Source organism: Enhydra lutris, unplaced genomic scaffold, assembly GCF_002288905.1.
Source record: "Enhydra lutris kenyoni isolate GAN:26980312 unplaced genomic scaffold, ASM228890v2 scaffoldscaffold25, whole genome shotgun sequence".
NCBI lineage: Eukaryota > Metazoa > Chordata > Mammalia > Carnivora > Mustelidae > Enhydra > Enhydra lutris.
Genome location: NW_019154109.1, coordinates 2347266 through 2366556, shown reverse-complemented (window position 1 = coordinate 2366556; position 19291 = coordinate 2347266). Strand labels below are relative to the sequence as shown.

At 33.2% G+C, this 19291-nt stretch overlaps 1 protein-coding gene across 5 annotated transcripts in view; it reads right to left on the bottom strand.

Moving 5' to 3' along the window:
- LOC111150935 (protein tyrosine phosphatase, receptor type C) overlaps positions 1-15274 on the bottom strand; it is a 126176-nt gene extending 110902 nt beyond the window's left edge. For 2 of the 5 annotated variants that reach the window (XM_022508625.1, XM_022508626.1), the window contains exons 1-2: positions 15164-15274; positions 14967-15082 (exon numbers count right to left, since the gene is read on the bottom strand). In XM_022508625.1, coding sequence (XP_022364333.1) covers positions 14967-15039 — 73 coding nt within the window. In that variant the 5' untranslated portion in view covers positions 15040-15082; positions 15164-15274. The remainder of the gene's footprint in view (positions 1-14966; positions 15083-15163) is intronic. The other 3 variants (XM_022508627.1, XM_022508629.1, XM_022508630.1) reach the window with 2 other exon arrangements.
- Between the last annotated feature and the right edge of the window lie 4017 nt (positions 15275-19291).

Below are 19291 nucleotides of genomic sequence, written 5' to 3'. Positions count from 1 at the left end.
ATTATTGTTAACCTCTGGACGTTTTAACAACATGCTGGTGGATCTTAAATCAATGAACACAGTAAAGGAAAACATCTGTGGTTCTAACATTTTTTAGATTGGCTCCTAATATTGTTTTCATACAATATTAAAATGTATTTTAAAAACTAGCCAAAAAAATTCCCTAATCATGTAGTAAAACATTAGGTATGAAAATTATGTCAATTTTACTGACAAACATGAAGCATGTGTATCTGTTAGAGAAGATTATTAGAAAAGTCAGCGGAAGGAAATGTTTTCTTGGCCATCAAATCCAGATGTTCAGCTCATAAAATGGAGACCTCGAGTGAAGGACAAGTTATGGTATCAGATATCTTTCAGAAGTGTTAATTCAGAGAAAAATCATGGATAAGGGAAGCCAGAATAAAGTTTTAAATGTATCATGTTTTAGTTTTAAAGGAATTATAGAAATATATTCTAAATTAAATAAGGAATAGAATAATGGATTAATTAAAATAAAAAGCACATCATTTTTTTTCAGAAACACCATTATGTACATATTTTTTGTTTAAAATCTAAATAGGTCATAAAGGTCATATTTTAGCAAAAACCAAGTCCATGGTAAGCACTGTCTTTCATAAATTGACAAAACATATACCAGAACAAAGATTCTACAAAATCAAGGCATTGTAGATTGCACTGATTCTTCTCTTTAGTCTATCAGCTCTTTAACAAATACAGATCTTTGTAGGGTGACTTAGTTACAAAATAGGAATCCACATTGACGGTGGTTTGAACATTCTATATTTCTGTACTTTGATTTCTAGATTAATATGCAAACTATTTCTTATTTCTTATATCACGATTCCTACTCTTAAAGTGAAAGACCAAAAGAGAAGCTAATTATAATAGTAATAACAGAACTCGGGCACTCCTGTATAGTTTTGCAGATGCTTAAAGAATACAACCATCCCTTTATTATTCCATTTCATTCTACTTTAAGAAGTGATTTCTCATTCATTTTCTATGGCCACCCTATACTTAGAAATGTAAATATTAAAATTTAGTTTAAGAGAAGGCATTCTATTAAGGATAACCAAGAAAAGACATTTTGGACTCTGAGCAAAATGCATTTTTTTTCTTTTGGAAAATTGACTAATTCAGATAGATGAGAAAAATATGTATCATCAGATTGATGTGAACAGAAAATGTCTTTGGTTTTACAGTGCTCTTGAAAAATAAAATGTGACAAAACTGGCATAAATTTTACATTTGACAACTAAAGATATTTTTATTATTCTTGCTTCCTTGTCTTTGAAGTACTCCTTATGTTGTATCTGACTTGTTCCACTTCCAGAATTTTGAGGTTCTACTTGCCTTTGATCTCCCATTAGCCATTCTCTATAGTTCTTCCATCGTGCCTTCTAGCTGCCCTCAACATAAAACCACCTTCTATTCTTAGAACAGGGATAATTTTTTATTTCAAAGGCTTTGGTGATTTTCTGTTTTAGATCACCCTGAAAATATTTTTAATCTTCCTCTGTGTGAGAACCTCTCCTTCTTGAACCTGAAGATGGACTTGTGGGTTCCATTTGTTCTAAAGTTGCCATGTGGTATCACAGCTCTGCACATTGAAATGATACTGACTCCTTTCTTTTCTTTCTTTTTTTTTTTTTTTATTGCAAGTTATTTCCATCTTTCCAACTTTTATCCTCAAAGTAGGGGGCAGAGAAATAGTGACATTTTCTTGCATAATTGAGCTAACACATCTTAAAATGGATTACTTAGGTTTACTAGGCATTTTATGTCCCTATTTACATACAGCTAGATTTTCTGCGTTACAGCAAATTATGCTCTCTGGCTCACTGATGTTAGTCCCTGCATACATGATTATCTATTTTCCACACACTAAAATATTGTTTGCAATAAATGGATTCACCTTCTCTCATTCATTCTCTCTGACCCCCACACTTCTCTTCCTCTCTCTTTGTCTATCACAAGCTTTGAGGCAGATGGGCTTAAATGATGGCTTTATATCCTTGTGAAAATGAAGCCAGGCAGGAAGAGAAAGCTGCACAACTTTCTCCCATGCTGAGCCTTTTCAATATGAGTTCATTTTTGAACTCAGAGTAAACTACCCAAACATCTGATGTGCCCATTTTTGAACTTGAGCAAAATACCCTAATAGAACAACAAATGTCAATAATATTTAGATTGCTTATTCTTTGGGTTTAACCATAATTCTGTTTTCCTCTGTTCACACTGGTGACCGAGGTTTATCTGAACATTTATTTAATACTCCAAACCATTAGAAACAAAATATAGAAAGAAAGATAAGGTTGAACAGCACAATGCAGGTGAAGCATCTTAGTGCCAAGCACATGGGAGGAGCTCATTATTACTTTCCTTTCTTCACTCCTTCTTTCTCAATTTTAGTATTTAAAATTAGAATGAGAAAAATTAAGTTTAGCTGTTCCCTTTGGGGATATTATAATCAGTAAGTTTTATGATAAAATATCTGGAAACAAATTAACAACTTTACTGATATTAAAGATACATATAAGCTAGACTCCATAATGATTTGTATATGTATACTTAAGTTAAATGAGATCACATTTATACAGTGTTGAAAACACATGGCACATGGTAGCACTATTTTCCTTATTAACAATTCATCTTATTAAATATATATATTTATATAAGCATATATATGTATATACATATATAAACATATTCATAAACATAGATATGTCCCCAAAAGGACAAATTCTGATTTGTAAGCTCTTTCTCAAGGCTCTTTGGTCCTACCGAATATAAGCCTAAGTAATAAGCAAATGTTTTTCAAATTTCTCAAAGAAATGAAAGATTTAAAATTTGTTTAGAAATAAGCCTTTTATGAAATAATTAATATTCAACAAACCTCCTAACCTGTCCATCTATTAGCTTAAATAGGATCTTTAAAGATTTTTATCAATGTGCACCAAAACAAAATATACCAAACAAGAAATTTAACATAGTATTACCTTTTCAAGACATTTTCAATTAAATTAATAATTCATTAGTCTTTCAATATATTTTACACAAATTTTATTAAAATATTATTTTAAGTCATACCCCTTTTTTCAAATAGCTGAGCTAGCAAGGGAGATAAATATTATACACGTAAATATATATATATATATATATATATATACATACACACACACAAATATACATATATATTTAATTCTTATGAATATTGCTACAAATTATTTTCATAACTTACTTTTGTGCCAGTATTAAAGTTAAATAAGGATATTTGGCAATAATTAGTATGTTTATAATTACTATTCAACCAAACTTTCAAAAGACACAAATTTGGACTTTTATGTGAAATTGGCTGGATTCTCATTAAATCATCAGCTTTTTTTCTCAATATCCCTAGCAAATTTTTTTCCTTTTCCACTTTGGCTACCCCTTCTCACTTTTTCTTTTCCTAGTCCCTCCTCTTAACCCCTCCAAATATGATGTGTCCCAGGGCTCAGAATTAGGTCCTCAGTTCCTTGGCTTTAAATTCCATCCCTATACAGTGACTTCCAAATGTCTGACTACAATCTAGTCCTAATGAGTACCACAGTCTTAATTCCCATCAATTTCTAATATCTCTAGTCGAATGTCTAATGAGAATTCAAACATTAATATGGATAAAACAGAACCCTTGATTGCCTACCCCAACTGGGGTGTTTCTCATCTTAATTGCTCATGAGGAAAAGATGAGGTGTTCTATATAACTTCCTATTTTTTTCCACACAGCAACTTCTCTTGATTCTATATACATCTGTCCTTTCTTTCCACCACCACTGTCAGCACCTAGTCCAGATACCACCCCTTTTCTCCTTTCCACCAATTCCAACTGGCTCCTAACTTGTCTCCAGATTATAACTCACTTCCAATCTATTCTTACAGCAGCCAGAATCGTCTCTTTAACATGGATATAAGATTAGCTCATTTCCACTTAAAATTTCCAAATAGCTTATTCTCTTTATGCTTAAGGTAAAAATCCAAATTCTTTCCATTTCCAACAAGGCCCTGTAGAACCTGCCCCTTCTACATATCTCTCCAGCTTCACCACAAACCACTCAGCCTTTACCCACCATACTGCAAGCACCTGACCTCCTTTCCTTGCTTTGAACCCACCAAGTTTTTGCTTTTTCTGAAGAAACTTTGCACCTGCCAGTTCTTCTTTACAAAAATCTTTACAAATCTTATCACCCAATATCAGCAGCCCAATGACACTACTTCTAAGAGGCCTTCTTTGATCACTGTCTAAAAGGCCAGTCACTCCCCAATTTGGCCTGTCTCTATCATGTTACACTGTTTTATTTCACAGCACTTATCAATATCTGAAACTTTCCTAGTTATTTACTTAATTTTGTTATCTCTTTTACTAAGATTAAGCTCCTTGAAAGTTGGTACCTTTTCTGTTTTATTTATCACTGTGTCAGCACTTAGAATAGTTCCTAGCACATAATGGGGATTCTATTTTTAAAATGGCTAAATCAATGAGTAAATTATCTCATCTAATAGCTACTGCTATTGTTCCTATTGTACAGATAAGGAAACTGAGGATTTAAAAGGTAATGTTTCTAATTGGACAGCTCAGAATGGAATCCAAGCAACATTTCAAAGACTGATTTCTTAAGCACATTAAAGGTCAGAGCTGATTTGAATCCAATATTTCTAGTATTATTTCTTTAAATTGTTTTCATCAGCTCCCTGGCCCTTTTCTTTCACTTACCTATCTCCTACATATCATCACTCCCTCCCACAGTCAATGCTTTGAACTGGTATCTTTTGCTTAATTAATTTTTCTTAGCTACTACGTACTTTGAACATACCTAAAGCTTCCATCAGTAAATTCAGAAAATAAAAACATGGTCACTAAAAAAATAGAAAGACTTAGGACTTATTAGGGCATAAGTTAAAAATCTTAGGTTAGAAACTAAAAAAGGGATTTGGAAACCTAAGTCTAAGAATTCAAGGTAGAATACTTGACCTAAGTTATTTCATTGACAGCCTACATTTATCACAGTAACCAAACAATAAACATATTTTTTTATTCTTTCCTCTCCCTTGAGTTTTAGCCAACCTGTCCCTGGAGTAGAAAACTATAAGACAGCTCTACCAGATTCATTTAATATGCCTCTTGGATAACCATAAAAAGCTTATCTGGTGTCTATACTTCCTGGAATAAGATGAGAACCTCATGTGTTTTCCATGATCAAAGTGTTTAACAAAGGTCAAGTTACTTCCCTTGCACTTCAAAAACAAAAAAAATTCTAGATACTTTGGTAAATTATTCAATGGCTTTCACTTTATGTAATATAAAAAACGAATTAGTTTGGGGAAAGTCCATTCTTTCCATCATATCACTCACCTCCAGACAGACTCAGTGGTGTACCTTCTTAAGCTCCATTACAAGATGATGGCAACACTACTTTTGTATTATTAATGCAGCATCAACATTCATAGTAAATACAAATTAATCAAAGATGTATTTTGTTTTTTAATAAGAGACAAAATCTTAGGTGACTTAGATCTTGCTAAAGATATTGAAGTGGCTGGGTGCCCAGTGTTTTACCTATGTAGCTAAGTAAACTATGGGGCTGAAATGTATGCTTCACACAAATGACCTCTGAGACACTACCAACCACCCTGCAGTCTTGGTGTTATTTGCCTACCATCAAATAGTCATATCCTCAATTACCTGGTCAGTAGGCTAACCACAAAGAAGTCTGAGTAACCCAGTCGAAAAAGAATGGACCAAGAATCAGACTGACCCAGGATGAAATATCAGCCCTTATTAGCTGATAATCTTGGAAAACTGTTATGAAAGATCACCAAAATAATTTAAGGGTTTATTTGCATGCATGCTGTGCACATGTGTATGTTTTAACATGTCTCTCTAAATAAAGCTTTTATTTTCATACTAAATCACAAAGCAAACAAACCAAAGAGAATTGGGACTTTTGTCTAGTTTGTCTTCACATCTACCACCTTTATTTATTAAATATCTAATAATAACCTGCACAACTCAGTGGCAGATTCAGAACTTCTATCACTGAAAGCCTACAGAAGAAATCTAGTTAAAACAGGGGACTAGATGTTGTCTGGTAAGAACAGAGTTTTTATTTAAAGAGTGTATTATATGCAGATTTTAAATACTAATTTTTAATCTATAATTTGTAAAGATTGAGAAAACAATTAATCATCTGTTACAAGGTATGTTATTACTTTGAGGAGAAAGCTTATGGAGAAGTTGGAAGATTTAAAACCCCATCTCCAAGCAGCCACTGCCACAATGAGAGTATAGACTTCCCAAGGCTGGGCATAGAATATGGCATTCCCAGCTGAAGGTACAGGGAAAGGACTCATAAAATATTTGTTCATGATATGAATTAATGAATGAGTAAATAAACAGATTTAGCTAGACTGGTGAAATAAAATATTCAGAAAGTTTTTAGTGATGGGTTTCAAGAATCCATGAGATTTTTATTTTCCTATTTATTCATTCTGTGTTTCTCGAGTTGCCTAGAATAATCATGGTTCACTTAAAAAAAATGCAATGTGCAATTCTACAAATAGCACTTAATCATTTTACACACAGAACATAATCTAAACAGAGATAGGAGACAAGAAGGAAAGAAAAAGAGTGAGCAAGGATTTTAAGCAATTTTTTCTTCCTTCTATTTCCTGAACTTTTCCATCATGTAGAAACTTTACTATAAATATTGTAATAATGACAACAAAAGGAAAGATTTAAAATTGTTTCTGTGGGTTGTTAAGTGCTTTCTTCATACAGGGTTAGATTATACTGACACCTATCCACTCACTTAACAAACAAGTTTCAAGGACCTGCAGGAGCTCACTGATAAAAAAGCAAAGACCCAATGATGATCTACACAAGCTCACCAGCTATATGAGAGAAAGCCAGATAAAGAGATCTCCAAGAGGGTTATTCATGGGATCATCACAGCAGACGAACACCTGCCCAGGTGTGAAAGGACTGGAAGAGCAGGGAGCATGCAAGAGGGCTGCCCATTGGAAGTGACCCTTGAACTAAAGTTTAAAGAGCATTATAATTTTCCCAGTTTAAAAAAAAAAAAAAGTGGAGGGAAGAAGAAACAACCTGGTCAGCAGTTTGAAGAAGAAAAGAAAACATTATATTTTTAGGAAAATGCAAGTTACAACAGGAGTATACAGTTGACCTTTGAACAACACTGGTTTGAACTATGTAGGTCTACTTTTTCTGATAAATACAGTACTACTGATTTTTTTTTCCTTATGATTTTCTTAACATTTCTTTTCTCAAGTTTACTTTATCACAAGGATACAATATATAATACATATGATATACAAAATATGCATTAATCAACTTTTTATGTTATCAGGAAGTCTTACGGTCAATAGTAGACTATTAGTAGTTAAATTCTGGGGGAATCAAAAGTTATACATAGAGTTTTGGCTGTGTAGGGCATCAGTCTCTCTAATCTCCATTGTTTAAGGGTCAACTGTGTAGAACATGTCACAAAGTTACAGATAAAGCTATAAAAATCTGGCGGGATTAAATTAAAGCTGTGTATACCATGCTAATAGCTTTATTTTTTCTAAATGCAGACAAAAGTAGGATGATTTGACACCTTATTTTGATTTCACCTACTATGTATATTGAAAACATTAATTAATCTAATTTTTGCTGTACCAACCAGTAAGAAGTTGGCATAAGGTGTGTAAGCTAATAAGAAGAATGCTATTCAAATGAATGAAAGTTAAAATGCGATTCTAGACTATACAGCAGTCTTGTAAGTACTTCTGGTTTCCACTGGTTACTCGAGAAGTAATCAAAACACTTGAAATCTCAAAATGGAGCTCTCAATCACAAAATGTTTGTTAATGATAGCTATATCAGCACAATATAAATTTGAAAATGTCTAATACTGCACAACTTAAGATTTGATGGAGGTAAATACATTAGATCAATTATATTTTGTGTCATATTGAAATGTAAATAAAAGAAAAAGAAAGAAAGAAGCAATGGCTAAAACTGTGCAGAAGTAATGCTGTTTCTGGCTAAATAGAAGAATTAAAACCTTTTTAGGAAATTTAGATCTGTATTATTTGACCAAAAAAATTCACATAGAAATATCATAACCATAAAGGAAAATTATCAGAGGCATAAGTCTATAATCAGTAAAATTGGATGTGGATTAAAAAATTGATTCATGAATTTAATATTAATTATAAAAATTGAATGAAAAGTCATGCTATTGAACATTAGTTCAGTAAAATTCTTTTAATGAAAAAATTGGTAATGATTTAATCAGGTTATATAAAAATGCTCAGGGAATTAGTTTCACTTAATGAGTTTGTTTTGTTTTGTTTTGTTTTGTTTTCTGTGAAAGCAGTTCTTAAGGAAAACTCATAAATATAGGTATATTCTAATGAAATGCTTATTTTCTTAAACATCCTTGGGATCAAAATCATGGGATTAGTATATTCTCTATCCAATAGGGAGCCACTGAATGAAGATTATACAAAGGTAAGTTTCACCTTTTACAGAGATTATCCTAGTAGAAGTAGGTAAGAACACACTAGGGATTGAAGGGAGGCAAAATTGCAGGCTATTGTCACAATAAGAAAACTTAAGAATCTCTAGCAAAAAGTTGGATTTACAAACTATTTAAGAGGTGACATCCAGAGTAGCCTGAAAAATCCCTAAAACGGGATGGAAAGTTCAAAGAATTCAAAGATCTCTAAGGGTTTATTCCTTTACCTCATAGCCTTAAACTGTATCTCCTCCGAGCCACTCAAGGAAAGAGATATAATTTGGAATCCTGTGTCAATAATAAGTAGTTACTGCTGTGATTTTATGGGATTGTGGAAATACAATAGGTAACTCTGCAGGACATCTCATAGTTTTCAAAGCATTTCACAAATATTCTCAATTTTAATGCTTACAGCACTTTATAGATGAGGACACTGTGTATCAGAGATGGAAAGTGATTTGAATTGAGATCATACAATTCATCAAATTCGATTTTTAAAATGCTTCTCGATCTAAATGCCATCTCCAACACAGAATGGCACCTACCTCGTTTCCTATGATGCTTAGTGATGCTTTTATCACTAAACAAATTACTGGGTTTTTTTTTCTTTAAATGGAGATATTTAAAATATGGTAACCACACTTTATTGCCATGATTTCATCCCTTTGCTATCATCTCTTAACATCATTATTATTTATATAGGATTCTCTAATCTATTGTCCATGACTATCAGGACAATTAATTATTACTAATATTTACAATGCTGAGTTTCTTTTAGCACATTAGTGCTTTTTGTTATGTTTGCTAGAGTAGCTGTTCATTTTCTAATACATATGTGTTGATGCTGAGTTGCCCTTAGTTCTTGATTTGTGCTCCACTATTAGCAGATCCCTCTTTTGAGGGCTGTTGATTTTCCTGCAGTTGTTCACATTTTGGTTGGAAGTATTTTTTTAAATATATGAATGGCAATCATTTTCATTGCAATATCATTGCATGTAGTTATAATTTTATTACACAGCAGTATATATAGGAGAAATTGAAGTTTTAGTAAAATAACTTTTTCATTTCAGGTATTTGTGGCTCATTTTTAGTAGGAAATAAATGTTGTATCTTTAAACACTGTATATATAGCTAAGCACCATGGAAGATGTTGAAGTTGTTTGAGTGGGTCTTCAGTAAAGAATCTAATAAAAGCATTGATTGGGTGCCTGGGTGGCTCATTGGGTTAAGAATCTAATAAAAGCATTGATAATCTTACTGATTATTTTTTCAGAGGTCAATCAGTTAAAGATATGAACGCACATGGAAGGTGCTTATGTAGTTCACTAACACTGACTTTATGTGTATTTATGCCAAAGTTCTGTTTCTTTATCTTTTCTTGTTTTCGTTGTTATTCCTGAACCCACAATACTCTGCTTACAGTAGTCAACCCCCAGACTCTTGACAGACCGAAATTGAGGTAGCACCTGGACATATAAAAATGAATGCAAATTAAAAATTTTAAGCAATGATTAGATATTTCTTATCTAAATATTGGTTATGGCCTTGTATATAAAATATGTCTATATAGCTCAGTATTATGTAGAAATAGATATCACATCATATGGCTAAATGAATAACTTGCAATATTTCATTTTTTTCCTCATCCTTCCCTACAGAGTATTATCTTTATGTATATAAAACTTATAGCACTAATCCTTTAATGATAGACAAATAGTATAGAGTTGGGTATCTAATACAGACACAGATATTAAGACTAGACTGAAATTAAGTTTAAATTGAGATTAAGTTCAATTTCCATTCCAGTTTTCTCCTATGTAAATATTCCCATAAATTTATAAGATGACTGAAAAAGATCAAAGGTGTTCGGTGATGACAAATTTCTTTCTCTGCACCAAGGTGACTTACACATACATGATCTGATCAGAACACTGTGTGTGTGTGTTAACACTGTGCTTTCATTACAAAATTAATCAACCTAATTATAAATCTCTGCTTTTTACCTACTCAAACTGAAATTCATTATCATGTTGTCTTAGTAAGAAATGATGCCCAAACTCCCAACAAACTTTCTGTGTGCCCAGAATGCAGTGCATAGAGTGAGCCCTCGAAAGCAGTCCCACAACACTATCAGTGTCCATGACTCTATCTGCAAGGACTGGACCTGACTCCCTGGGTTTTTGTCCCCATGGTAGATAAATATTTCCTCTCCCACCTGATTCCTTACTTCTCTTCCTACAGTCATCTCTATCTGAAGAACAAAATTAACCCACCAAATGAAATGCCATTACTAAAAATGTCCAAGAGTAGGCCAAGAAGTATTTAGGAATAACATTCTTGAGCTATGGATTTTTAAGAAGTTAGGAAGGTCTTCCAGATAAGAGGGAAAATAGGGAGATGAATGAAGGAAATAGCAAAATAATAAGAATAAGAATAAATCAAATTTTTAAAAATCAAAACCTATAAAAATCCAGATCCAAATGATTTTATTTAACCTTGATGACATTGTCTAACTCCCTCTATCCTTCCGCTCGCTATTTTTTTTGCTCATTTCTCTCTTCCTTGATTCCTTGTTTTGGAATTTTTTTTTTTTTTGTATTCTTCCTCTTTCTCCTTCATTATTATAATCTTTGGTCTTTTCAAAAAACACCCATAACTTTTTAGTGTCTGGTAAAAAATCAGGTACAGATGATACAGAAAAAGGCATAAGACATAGTTTGTGCTTACACACCGGTTACAATGCAAGTAATTGTAATCACTGATTGGTAAATAATAATACTAATACCACCAACAACAACAAAATTGAAATAGTATGTGAAAAAATGCCACGGGAAGTTGGCAAAACATGTATAATTTTGGTAGAGAGATTTTGTGGCATGAGTGACCGAAGAAAACATTCAAGAGGAAATAGGACTTGCACAGAGACTTCCCGGTCCTAAGGAAGTGTAGATGAGTGAAACAGTGTTGAAACTGCCTCCTGTGGGTTAATGAATCATACAAAAAAAAAAAAAAAAAGACAAAATACTCTCTGCCGAGCTCCAGGCCCAAGCCCAGACCCAGCTCCTAGTTCACTGAACCCAGTGGCTCTGACGAGGAGTTTAGCATGTATACCAAAGACATTAAGAAGATATCAGAGGGTTTTTTCTTCCTTTCATTTTATATTTTTAAGGTGTAGAGTATAGAAAGAAATGGATGAGACTGCAGATAGATTAGGAAACTATAATACTCCAAGCAAAAAGTGATAAAGGCATGAATTAAGGTGATGTCAATGGAGATGAAGAAGGGGGAAAAGATTTTAGAGATTATTAAAAAGTAAAATTATAAGACTTAAGGAGCATTTAAATATATATCAGATTTTTTTTTCTTTTTCTTTTTCTTTTTTTTTTTTGCCCCTCAGAGGAATGAGTCTGGCGATGGGAAATCAGGATCATCAATACTTAGCAGGTAATGATATCGAACTCTGAGCGCAGAAAACAAGAAAATAAGAATAAAACTGGCCAAGGATTAAAGCCCATAAAACCCCAATGTTTAAAAGTAGAAAAATATGAAGAACCAGAAGATATATAAGTAGATATGTGTATGTGTGTATTTTATGATTCACAGATAAACACTAGAATAGATATGTGTTTGTATATCAGTATATAAGTACCCCAGAACAGAGAAAAGACCTAGCTCAGACTAACCACACTGCCCTTCTACTTACTTATATAGAACAAGAGAGGAAAAGGAAAGACAGACCCCTAAGTCTACCTTACCCTTTTCCTCCCCCCATCAAAAAAATGCATTTCAAATTCTAGCAATGATAAGGATCACAGGCAGATTTTTATAAAAAATAAATACTTGTGCAAGATTCATAAAAAATAACGTTCATATCCTTAAATCTCTAAATTGTGGAGTATTTAGAACTTAGTAAGGTTGCTTATTAAATTCAATTTGCACTGAAAGTCTGAGATGTGCAAGCATAATACATGTTTATAATGTGAAATATTTATTTTAAATGTAGCTGAGAAAATGGAGAATTATGAGCAGGAAATGAATCTAAACTGTTATGACTCATAACTCACATAATATAACTTGTATACCCTAGCTGTTATGTTATAGACTGATAGATTTGCCTAGCTTTACACCTTTTTTAGAGTCAGAAAACACTCATCTCTACCTGAATTCTAAAAACAATCATCATTCCCTAGAATTATTTAGAAATGTTCAACCAAGTTTTCCAGTTATCATGGCAAAGAGGCACAGAGATTACAAACTTTTGCGTAAAACCCAACCCAGCATTGTTGCCATGGCAAGGCTTTGTTTTGCCTTGCCAGTATTTTTATTTTAGGTATTAAATAACACATCTGAGTTGTGCATACATTTATCTATTAATTGATGTCTCTCTACATTTGGCTCTGGTTTTTTATTCCCTTAAAGTACACAATATAAATTTGAGCATACTTCCTATGCTCACTGAACTCAATTGTAACACATTAAAATCAAGCATAGAATCAAACTCATTAGCTGTTAATAAGGAAATATATATAGTTTAAAAGATTAATAACTTCCCAAATCATACATTGAATCACAAAATGTCTCTCCGAACTTAAAAGGATGGTATGTAAGATTTGCAGACACAGATAATTATACTTATATGTTAAATAAGGTTTGCAGACACAGATAATTAGATTCTTTTGTTTTTGTATACATTTGTATATATTATATGTATACATTTCAATGCCTTTTAGAAAAAGTATTAGCTCTTGATATTTGTACAAACAAGTGTAGAAAAACTTGATCCTTCAAAATAAATCTATGTATACCTATCCATTTATTTAGGACAAATTGTTCAGCACAATTGATTTAAATGTTTCTGGATAATTTTATATTTTTATTTTGATCATAAATTGAAAGAAATTTCTTATGGTAAAAATCCCTAATAGAGTGAGTTGAAATTTTTATGGTGATTTGTTCTGTGTCCTACAAAATACTTCAGTGTTTCTTTGTGCTTATTTAAAATGCTTTGCAACAGTTCTTAAGTGGGATTTTAATGAATATTCACTCTGATTTATGATAATATACATAGTATCACCTGGTTAAAATCATTATTCATTATAATTTGGTCTTGGTCATGATAACTAACTCTATAGAAAAAGTAACTTGAAAAACATTTTCTGTATTGAGACAAAATGTTTCTCTATAAACAATAAACAAATTTTAACCTATCTTTGCAGTTAAAAACAAAACAGTATCTTACAACGCTTTCCACTCTTCTCGGTTACACAAAATATCAACTAACAATGTAACAAAGCTCTAGAGGTAGCTACTATTCTGCCTTTTAGAGGAAAGAAGAGTGGCGGAAAGTCAAAAACAGATTTCAGAGTGACTTCCAGTAAGCGACACTTTCAAAAAAATTTTTTTCCCTTTTTTAAAAACTTATTTGAAATGTCTATAAAAATGCCATTTTTAATATCCTTCCAATAATGAATAACAGCTTTTAGATACTACATCATAAGGAGTAATATTAAATATCAATTTATTAGTTACATTTAACAATCAACTGAGATGCACTCATGACCCAAACTGAAACTGTTCAATAAACGTCCATTAAATAGATAATAAATATGCCAAGAGCTTCAAATTAAATGAGTACTTGAGATTCCCATTACATTTTCCTATAGAATACAGCATTTGCATGACTCTTAAGAATTTAAGCATTTTTAATCTCATCAAGGCTCTAATATTTACCCACACCCAGGAAGGGCGGTGGCCCCATAAAAATTTCCGAAGCAAATGACCATTAAAACTATTAGGAGGAAACCAAAAACTTGTTTTAAAATACATTCTGTGCTAAGAATATGCATAAAATTAATATTTTGTAAATTCCCAAGTATATTATTTTAAGCTATCATATAGCTAAGTATTTAATAAAACTATTTCAGTAGTAATTAAATTTTGAGGAAGCAAACTCCAGTTCAAAAAAGAATGGCTTACATGCAACCAAAGCCATATTATGACTTTAAAAAAATCATTTTTTGTTAAAAGGATGAAAATTCACTTACTTTGTCATTAAGATTTCCTCAGACTTTCATAAACTTATATTCACGTATTTGAGGGTTAAGTAACAACATTGCTTTTGTAATATCCTTGAATAATTCATAAACAAAGATACGGATAGACGTTTCTTTTAAATTGTGATTTTCCCCCCAAAACATTTATGCTTTTTTTAAACAGTAACAATATATTCTGTCACATAGCAAGACTTGTCTCTCTGAACTACAATAGCCTTGATCATTTTAGAGTGAGCTTCCTCATTTCCAATCACCAACAGTTAACTTATTTTTATGTCTACTTCAAACCCATGTCTCTCCATAAGGAAAAAAAATATTACTAAGAATACATTAACATACTTGTACTTACCGGTAACAAACACTCCTGCATCCAGAAAGGCAAAGGCAAATGCCCAAAGTTTAAGCCACAAGTACATGGTCATATCTGGAAATCAGCCGTATTCCTATGAAACAGCATGCGTCCTTCTGAAAGGCAAAATAATAGTTATCTCTGCAAAAGGTTTTCTTTGTGAAATTGAGTGAAAAATAAAAGAAATGAATGCATACTCTTTGCTGTTGTCTTATCACACAGGGAGCAATTTCCTCCTCTGTTACCCTAAGAACAAACCACTCTGGTAGCTACAGAAACTGCTAGGTAGTGATGTCAGATTCGGTTTTACTAACTTCTCCAAAAATACTGTCAAGAATCCTCTTTGCAGGAAGTCAAGAAAGTTGTTCAAAGTCAGTGCAAAAGTATCTTACTTCCTTAATTCAAGTAATTAGGCCAAGTTAGTAGGCCTTTTAAAAGATTTTTTCCTTCAATGAAGATGTTTTCTAAAGCTTTAAATAATACTCTCTTACAATATTTCATTACAACTTAAAAAAAAAAAAGAAGTCATATCCCCATCCCCAAAAAATCAATAATTCTCTCACCTAAGAGATGATAAATCAGATCCAGGGTGGGTATACCAAAATGGGGTTGGCAAGATGACACAAGGATTGAATTAGTAGAAAATACTTCTGTTTGATTCAAAATGACCAAAGGAGCAAGTAAACAATTACCTATCTGGTTATTTTTTGCAACCAGTATCATTTACTAGGCAGACATTCAAACCCCACCAATATAACAGTTTTAGCAGTCAAACCCATTTTCTATGCAAAAGCACTCTCAGAAAGCTTAACAGCTTTGCCCCAGATCTTTCACAGATATCCTCATGGGGCTAGCAATGGAATCAGAAAGTCACGTCTACAGCAGCAAATCCTGCTTCAAAAAAAGAATGCTTCTGTGACTTGAGAGGTCTTTAGGCTGTTGATGAGGGTATGAAGGGCAATGAAATCGAGAGCTGGGAGGTTGTTGCTGGTTTTGTTGTTGTTGTTTTTACAAAGCTAACCTTTTTTTTTTTTCCTCCTCAGCAATACACTCCCAATCTTTTTGATTAAAAGACAGCAAATTAATATACAGCCTTCTTCATGATTCTGATGGTGCTCTTAGCAAGTCCATCAATTAGGAAAATGCAGACTGGCAGAAAGCTACAGTGAATTCAGCAACACAATTGAATAAATTGGTATCATTATCACAATATCCGATTCATTTAAAACCAATAGTGCGCATGTGCAAAAGACACGATGATTTGAGCCATATACGGTAGTTATGGGACTTACAAACAGAACCTTGCAGTAACTCTACAATCCTCAGGTAGAAAGCACAATTTAAGGGTTCTTGTATTTCAGTGAATAGATCTTTTCATATTTACAAACTCATTATTTTATTCGTCACTGGCTACTGGGAACTACACAGCCAAATTTGTACACCCTTTGAGCAAATGAAAATAATCCCACATCTGAAATTCTGAATAATAACATTATAATGAGATTTTTGGTATGATTTTTATTTTATTTTGATTACCATACCATACCATAGTTAACTTATTGGGTTTTTACTATGTCCCGAAATATGCTTAACACTTTAACTGCATAATCTAATTTGTACAACAATGCTTGAGACAAATAATGTTATTACTCCCCATTTTACCAATCTAGTTCAGAGGGCTTAGGTGGTATGTCCAAGTTCTCATAGCTAAAAAGTAGACAAGTTGTGTTTTGAAATCTCTAAGTTTCATGTTACTTTCCTTTCTTGCTTTACTAAACTTCTTCGTTTTTCTCACTTCTTTCTCCAGTCTTTTTTACTATGTATTTTTAAAAATTTTAATCTCTAAAAGTTAGAACATTGATTCCATAAAAAGGATGCTCTTCTCTTTTTGCAAGTGTCTTTTCAAATAAAATTGCTGTGAATATAAACACTACTCTTCAGGAGGTAAGCTTCATGAGAAACATGTGTCAGGAGGCACAAGTTCAAGTACTCAGCTTTCAAATTTATTTCTCCAAATACATTTGCAATGGAAAACTCTCCAGGAGTTAGCTTTATCTACCTGTAAGCAAACACTTGTGTTCTCTTAGCTTGCTACTATGGCAGCTTATTTGGCAAAACTAGAAGCCAGGAAGACAGTGCATGACACTCAAGGGAGTTAAGTATAAGAAGTACCCTCTACAACAAGCTAAAGCTAGGAGGGGTTTAGAAGCCTTAAAGAGAGATTTTTAAAGGGGCTTTGTAGATCATGACTTTGAAGAAACAGTAAGAACTTAAATTAAATTCCATTTTAGACAAATAGGCAGAGAGATTCTACCCAAGAAACACTGAGATTAATTAGGAATACCTGAGTTGAATTATACATTTTGTTTTAATGTATTAAAAATGAGTCTACTGTCTATAGGAAATATTAGACTTTGGGTAGCAAAATTTATGTTGTATACTGCAAAGGTATAAAGAAATAGAGCCTAATGTAGACAGAAAGCAATGGATAGATTTGCACTCAGTTCACATATTCTCAGAATGGAGGCAATGGTGAGCCAGAGGATTGATACCCCTTGAGATGCAAAGAGCAAGGAGGGAGACAACAAGGAAGACCCTAGCGGTTTGCTGGGGGAAGAGCACGCCTCTCTTTGAGAGTGGACAGCTCCAGACTGGATTATCTAGGCAGAAGTCTGGTTAGTAGTGAGGCTTTCCACGGGGCATCTGAGGAAATCTATCATGTATGGGTCTAGCATCCAAACCCTAGACAGGAGGAGCAGAACTCTCTTACAGAAATAGGACTATTTGTGACAATCTGATGTGATCTACTCTCTTGATTCTGGGAGAGTGGGTGGGCTGCTGATAAATGTATGTATTTAAGAACGACTGAGAACAACTGAGGCTGGGAAGGGACCAGGGAACATCAGAATTTAAATGTAGTAAAGAGAGTGGTACTTCTTGAGTGGTTGAAATAGTATGTAGCCAGAATGGCCACAAAGCGTTATCAATAAAATTTTAAAATAATCATAGCTGACTTAAAAGAGAATCTAAACCATAATATTAAATAAGTAAATAATATTTCATTTAAATTAATCATCATTTCCTAAACCTTTCAGTCACATATAATAAAGGTTTTGTAAAGAACAAAGGGGCACCTGGGTGGCACAATAGGTTGAACACTGGACTCTTGGTTTCAGCTCAGGTCTGATCTCAGGGTGGTGAGATCAAGCCCCGTGTCAGGCTCCAAGCTTACTGTCAGGCTCCAAGCTTAGTATGGAATCAACTTAAGAGTTTCTCTCCTTGTCCTTCTGCCATTTCCTCCCCCAACTCCCTCTTCCTCTCTCGCACATGCTCTTTCTCTCAAATAAATACATTTTTTTAGAAAGGATAGAAACAGATTACATGAGATTAACAGCAGAAGCAGACATTATCCATTCATTCATTCAACAAATATGTAGTTATTTCCTAGCATATAAGACATTTATTTTCTCTAATACAAAGAAAGAATGGTAAGCAGAACAGACGTGCTCCCTCTCTATTCCATTTTAGTGGAAGAGACAGTAATTCATTAACTAATTGCAGTGACAAATTCAGCACACAGGACATACTTGATTTAAGTGAATAATAAGGTATTTGGTCTAGTTGTGAGGTGACATTTGCCTGAAATAAAAAGCATTGAAGGTAGACCTAAAAAAGTAATGGAAGATGAGTGGGCATGGGGAGGAAAAAAAAAAAAAAAAAGAGCATTCCGGGCAGAAAGAACAATATATTGAAAGAAGGAGAGTGTGTTCAAGGAACTGAACGAGACATGTGTTGCTGGGATAAAGAGAAGCAGAGCTTGGAATGTTGCAATATATAAATATATCAAATCAACACATTATATACCTTAAACTTCCACAATATCAATTATATCTCAATTTTAAAAAAAGGAGACATAAAAGAAACAAACAAACAAACAACAACAACAACAACAAGAAAACACATGTGGCTTCCGAGGGAGATGATAGCCAAACTGTGCTAGGCTTTGTGGTTCTAAGAATTTAACCTTACTTAAGAGATACTGGGAGCTATTGAAACTTTTTAAGACTTAATCTTCTTGCCAATGAAACCACTTTGCCAGATCTTATACCATCACTTATTTCTCTGTTCTCATCTTACATGATTTCTCAGAAGCATTAAATATGGTTAACTCTCCCCTAATCCTTATCTTTTGCCAGTTTCCAAAATACCATCACCTCCTGATTTTTCTTGACCCTCACTGTCATATCCCTAGCAGCTGCCATGTTGAGTCCTCTTCCTCTACCTGACTTCTAAGGATTGTGATACATTGAAGCCCAGTTCTGGGT